Genomic DNA, 6,900 nt, shown 5'->3' on the forward strand with positions numbered 1-6,900 from the left:
AGAGAGAGAGAGAGAGAGAGAGAGAGAGAGAGAGAGTTTTTTTTTTTTTTTTTGCTGGAACTTTTTTTAAGTGAAGATGAACCTGGTAACTTTCTGCCTGTAGCACAAGCGTATCGCTCTCACAAAAGAGCAACCAAATTGGTTTCACAGCTCATCTCATGAGCAGCTCCACAAAAACACAAAAATATGTTCACACTGAGATTGAGACAGCAGAGAATGAGAACAGCATTAAGAACAGAAGGAGTATTCGCGGCCCGATAGCTGTGATTACCCTGATGATCTGAAGCGTAAAAGAGCTGCAAATATTTCCCAGGGACCAAGGACCAGGTAACACAGCACCAATGGAGCAGATCCTGGCCAGACATCTAGTTTACATCAGAAGACAGCTAAGCTAACATTACCAAATGAATGGATGGTGTACAAACAGGTGCTAACAAGTCTTATCTCCCCTTTTTGTATATGCCTTAGAAATGAGTGTTCGCAAACCCAGAGCAGAATTGGGACATCTGGTCCTCTTGCAGTCCACATTATTGGACTGACTGTTTTACGTGGAGTCTCTCTCTTTCTGTGCAGAGCTAATTCACATAATCATAAGCAGAGGCAGGGAGACTTGGGAACAAATCTGCGAGCTGCGCAGCATTTAGGCTGTGCTTCTGTTTCCCATCCTGTTACAGGTATTAAGAACCTGGGCTTGGCCAAAGGCACAAGCCAGAGAGCTCTTGGTCCTTAGCTCTGAAAGAGTCAGGCCAGGAGATCCAGGTCCAGGAAGTGGCATATTATATTGTTTGCTTATTCAAATGTTGCAAACCTCTTTGCCCCCCCCCCAAAAAAAAGCAGGAAAAGAACAATGGTGTTTAAAATACTTAAAACAACGAACTATCACTCAGAGCTATATGCCTCGTGGGAAGGGGTGCCAACCTCCAGGTACTCACTGGAGATCTCCTGCTATTGAAACTGATCTCCAGCCGATAGAGATCAGTTCACCTGGAGAAAATGGCTGTTTGGCAATTGGACTCTATGGCATTGAAGTACCTCCCCTCGCCAAACCCCACCCTCCTCAGGCTCCACCCCCCAAACCTCCTGCTGGTGGAGAAGAGGGACCCGGCAACCCTAATCATGGGCCACACATGTAGTCTTCTTGCTCAGGGACTATAAAAGGGTTTTCTGTTCTGTTACCATCAGACTGCATCCAGCAAAGGATGTCAGACCAGCCATATCTTGGTTTGACCCAGCAAGACACTTTTCACATTCCTAGGAAGAGTGCATACCTAGGACTGTGTTGATATGCCTTAAGAGGTTCTGAGCATTCGTTCTTGCTTTGTGCATTTAAAACACTTAAATGGAGATTACCGAAAAAAGAGGGGGGAAACAGCGCCCACAAGTCTCAAGATATCGCTAACTAACACTAGCTCAAGTTTTTAACTCAAGATTGTGACGGACACAATATGTTAAAGATGGCTGAGAACTTTGCTTTATAAAACAAGTCTTGAGCGGGTAACAGGAGCTCCTGACTTTAACAGGTTTGAGAGATACCGCTCATAAGTGAATGAACCTGAATTAATGAAACTCAATAAGCTGTGACTGCTTGCAACATGGAACAAATCACACTTTAGGACTGACATAATCTTTACTGACCCTTAAGCACGTATGACTACAGTGCCAGTCAGCTAAAGGAGCAAGATTAATGCAGGATTCCAACCCTCTACAGGTCTCCCAGAAATTTCAGCACATAAGAACATTACATACACGTTTACCTCATTTGGTCCAGCAAACAGAGGAATATCATGGAAGGGGGAAATATATTTTCCCCTTGAATTCTCTACAAAGGTAAACAAAATATAAATATAAGCAAACAAACAGAAACAGTGTGTACGGCACCTATGTGCATCTCAACACAAACAAAGAGATCTGCAATAGATTAAAATGTAAACACTGCTTGCCTCACGAATGTTAATAAAAACTTACAGTATCGGAGACAATCAAAATCAGATTTTTCAGCTTCCTATAAATTTCATGTTGCTGTTTTCCTGCTTCGCCATCAGCATAATATACATGCAAACATATCTAGGTCCTTGCTCGTTTTCCAATATATCGTCTCAATACCAAGATTTTTAGAGATATACCAAAAAGGGGGGGGGAGCAGAACTGAGCTCATTTCCTGCGTATGAGACCAAGAACCACTCACACACCCAATTTCAGTGGTTCCCAACCCTTTTTGAGTATGAGGATCTCTTTTTAACATCAAAGAAGTTCAGACCCCCACATGATAAGAGTTGTACTATTCATATCTGTTGACTGAGAAAAAACATGGTAACAAAAAAGTTACTATGAATTCTATAACACTTTTAAATGAATTTGTATTTTATCAATCACAAAAGCATCTACATACATGTAAAAATATTGTGCATGCTAGACATGTTATTTATTACATCTACAGAAGGCACGCTTGCTTATTTATTGGTGGTTGAAAGCGCCATCAAATCGCAGACAACTTATGGGGGCCCCACAGGGTTTTCAAGGGAAGAGGTGTTCAGAAGTAGTTTGCCATTGCCTGCCTCTGCATTGCGACCCAGGTCTTCCTTGGTGGTCTCCCATCCAAATACTAATCAGGGCCGATGCTGCTTAGCTTCCAAGATCAGACAAGATCAGGCTAGCCTGAGCTACCTAGGTCAGGGCTATCTGAGTCAGTTAATGAGATTGCTGGTGCGGTTTTGTGGTTTTCAGAGATTGGAAGTGTGGTGGAAGGGTAGATGCTACAGACATAAGAAAGGTTTGTATATTTGTATAGTTGGGAGTTACTGGTGTAGCTGCCTAGAATGACCCCTTGGCTAAGCTAGTCTGTACTCATGGGAATTCGCTTTCAGTCCTCGACAGAACAACTGTTGGATGCTTATTTTGATTTTAACCTCGCTTCTCAGTAGTAAGTTGCTTCCCAAAGGAGCTCACAGGTATCAGAAGCGAACACAAACAATGATTGACATTCCTCACGAGAGGATTCTCAGTTATGTTGGATCCATGCCATGTGACAGCACTTGGGCCGCGGGGGAGGGAGGACCTCATCTCCAGAATATGCTCTCAGATCTCTGGGCATATGTATTGAACTGCAGATTTTTTTCCGCAGGTGATAATGCAGTGACTGCTAATTTAGGTGGCAAAATAACAGAGCAATCCATTGGCATGTTAAGTAGCATTTATTGAGGCAAAGCTCACTTATTCATTTATTTTACTTAAAAATGTTATGCCACCTTTCCACCCAATCAGGGCACTGAAGGCAGCACACATAGAAACATTAAAACAACATTTAAAATTACAAAATAATTCAATAAAAACACAACACCAGAATTAGGGAGGAGGGCCAATAACTGTTATGGGAGGTACACCAAACAAACAAACACAAGTCTTCACCCGCTGGCGAAAGACACCAATAGAGGGAGACTGACAAATCTCCCCAGGGAGAGAGTTTCAAAAGTTTTCGTGCACAACCCAGAAACCCCTTTCTTGGGTTGTCCAGCCTCAGATGGGGGGGGCGCAATTGGAGCAGGGCCTCTGAGAAAGACAGGATTGAATTGGCAGGTTCATATGGGAGAAGGAGGTTCGTAAGATATGTTGGCCCCGGGCCTTATGGGGCTTTAAAGGTCAATAAGAGCACGGTGAATTAAGCCCGGAAGCAAACTGGAAGCCAGTGTGGAGGAAAGAAGACCCGAGTAATTATGAACCCTACGTCCCACTGCTTCTGACCTGGATGGCCCAGGCTAGCCTGATCTCATCAGATCTCAGAAGCAGGGTCAGCCCTGGTTAGTATTTGGATGGGAGACCACCAAGGAATACCAGGGTTGCTGTGCAGAGGAAGGCACTGGCAAACCACCTGTTAGTCTCTTGCCATGAAAACCCCCAAAAGGGGTCACCATAAGTCGGCTGCGACTTGACGGCACTTTACACACACACACACAGGTCCCATTAGCCGATTGGGACACCACCACCACAAGTCCCACTGCAGCTCGTGCAGTCTTCCACAGCAACCCCACATCACATGCGCTAACTATCTGGAAGCTACTCTGGGATGGTCGAGATGGAGACGTCCGGTCCCAGTTAAGCTCCTGACCCCTAACAGACGTCAGATGCATTCCGGGCCTTCCTGGGCAGGCACATTTGTGGGAGGGGCGGGGGAAAAGCCAACTGACAGGGAATTGACGGGAAAGGCCAACTGGCCGGGGGAAAGCCAACTGCTTAAAGGAAGCAGCCAACCAAACAGCTGCTCCTTAACGGTCTGCAGCCCCTGCCTCCATTGAAGGGATTTCAGTGGAGGAAACCTGGCTATGACTAACTCGGGTGCATTTGCCGGAAACAAGCATCACCCCGCACTAAGCCAACCTTAGTCATGCCGCACACCTATTCTCTCCAGGATCAGAGGAGCATGCCTATTATTTTGGGTGCGGTGGAACACAGGCAGGATGGTGCTGCTGCAGTCGTCTTGTTAGTGGCTTCCTAAAGGCACCTGGTTGGCCACTGTGTGAACAGACGTCTGGACTTATATATATATATATATATATATATATATATTTATAAAACATTTTTTATTTTTTTATAGTACAGTAGTTTCCATCATTCATTAAGATAATTATATGATATAAACAATATTTCTCTATTCTACATAACTAATTAATTCATATATTTACATTGACTTCCCCTCTCTCCTCCTCTATCTTTTGATAACTTTATTGTCTCCTTTGCATTTAATTTCTAATGCAATACAATACTTCATATATAAATCGGATTACATTTCTTAAAACCTAAATCTTTAATCTTAATAATTATTTCTACCTTAATCAATTGAACTAGAGCGAAACATAACCTTCAATACTTCCTAATTTAAATTCATTTTGACAATATATTGTCCACACCTCCCATTCTCCCACAAATTCTGTTACAGACTGCTAGGGCATGGTTGGCCGCCTTTAAACTACACCTTAAACTGTGCTTTAGCACTGAGGGGTTCCTAGCTTCTCTGAAGCATGACCCTTTTAAATCCTCCTGGCAAAAAATCTTAGATGAGAAACTGGCATTGTTGGGCTTCTCGCAGGATATGTTATTAGATCTTGGGAAAACTGAAGCTTTTACCAAAATTAAAAAGCGCATTAAAGAGCTCGAGTATCACAGCACTACTTTTCGTGCTCGTCGCGTACATATTATCTGACAACTCCTCGTCTCTGTAGAGCAGTGGTTCCAAACCTTTTTTTGACCAGGGACCACTAGGACTTTTTTGTTCGGTGCAGGGACCCCAAGGTTCAAAGTAAAAATTCCGAGAATTTGAAAATAAACTTTAATCATAACTGTTAGTTAAACATTAAACTTAGAATAATATTTGAATATATATACATTTATAATAGAGAACTTTAAATTGAAAATATTAACTTATTATGGGTTTATAACTTTGTTTCGCGGACCTTAATTTAGTTGGGGACCCCTGGTTGGGAACCAGTGCTATAGAGCTTTCCGCTTGGCTAGACTGAATGCTAACCCTTCTATGGTAATGCAGGGCAGAATTCTGAATATACCATACTCAGACAGGATCTGCCCTTGCTCTTCTGCCTCTATTGACTCATTAGCCCAATCCCTTTCGGAACGCCGCTTTCACGAGGAACTTTGATCGCGCTATATTTCCCCCCTTTTAACATACAAACCCAATGCCTCTGTGTCTGACATAATGCCTTCTCTACTAAGTGACAGGGACCCCAAGGCTACACTGTCAGTGGCAACATTTGTTTCAGTCCTTACATCCCTCCAGCACTAGATATCGGCTGCTCAAGATCAATGGATCAAGGAGATTCTCAGGGATAAAAGGGAAAAGATTGTCGAAGGCTTTCACGGTCAGAGTTCGTTGGTTCTCGTAGGTTATCCGGGCTGTGTAACCGTGGTCTTGGTATTTTCTTTCCTGACGTTTCGCCAGCAACTGTGGCAGGCATCTTCAGAGGAGTAACACTGAAGGACAGTGTCTCTCAGTGTCAAGGGCGTAGGAAGAGTAATATATAGTCAGAAAGGGGTTGGGTTTGAGCTGAGTATTGTCCTGCAAAAGTAATGTGCTAATCATTGTCCTGTAAGTATCAAGTACAGGACAATGATTAGCACATTACTTTTGCAGGACAATGATTCAGCTCAAACCCAACCCCTTTCTGACTATATATTACTCTTCCTACACACTTGACACTGAGAGACACTGTCCTTCAGTGTTACTCCTCTGAAGATGCCGGCTGCCACAGCTGCTGGCGAAACGTCAGGAAAGAAAATTCCAAGACCACGGTCACACAGCCCGGATAACCTACAAGAACCAAAAGGGAAAAGGTTGCAGACCTTTTTCAAAGGGAAAGGGCGGGGCTTCGCCAGCACGGCCGGAGGACGCGGGGTCACCCCCTAGAGGAGCAGCTGCGCCGCGTCCACACAGGGCTGGGGGGGGGGATACTTACTAAGGTAGAGGCGGTAGTCGGGCGAGTGGAACCGCCCCCGCTGCTCCGTCCCGTACTGGGCCATGGGGCTGCCGAGCCCCGGCGGCGGCTTCCCGCAAGCAGCGCAGCGGCGCGCAGGCCGCGGCAGCAGCAGCAGGCGGCGACTCCAGCCGAGCGCCGCACGCATGCTTCTGCCTTCCCTGTCTCCCCGGGCGGCCCTCTTCCTGCGGCAGCGGCGGGCGGGCGGAGCTCGCGCATGCGCAGCGAGGGCGGCTGAAGTCGCAGGGGTGCCCTCAGTTCTTGTTGACAGCCCGACGCCGCCGGGATCCTGCGAGCGAGGCGGCCGCCTGGGGCGCAGACCTCAGAGGGGCGGAGGACTGGCCTGAGAAGCGCGCTTTTGGACAGATTAGTTTCCTTTAAAAATAAAAATAAAAAGGCAACTGACAATTTATAGTTTTTT

General features: G+C 45.3%; 1 protein-coding gene across 1 annotated transcript in view; it reads right to left on the reverse strand.

The window, feature by feature from the left end:
* The window catches only part of PPA2 (inorganic pyrophosphatase 2), a 31,188-nt gene extending 24,561 nt beyond the window's left edge, over nt 1–6,627 (reverse strand). Inside the window, exons 1-2 of the mRNA XM_056855333.1 lie at nt 6,462–6,627; nt 1,755–1,819 (exon numbers count right to left, since the gene is read on the reverse strand). Of these exons, the coding sequence (XP_056711311.1) occupies nt 1,755–1,819; nt 6,462–6,627 (231 nt within the window). The remainder of the gene's footprint in view (nt 1–1,754; nt 1,820–6,461) is intronic.
* Nucleotides 6,628–6,900: the final 273 nt, after the last annotated feature.

This window comes from Euleptes europaea, chromosome 9 (assembly GCF_029931775.1).
Source record: "Euleptes europaea isolate rEulEur1 chromosome 9, rEulEur1.hap1, whole genome shotgun sequence".
Classification (NCBI taxonomy): Eukaryota; Metazoa; Chordata; class Lepidosauria; order Squamata; family Sphaerodactylidae; genus Euleptes; species Euleptes europaea.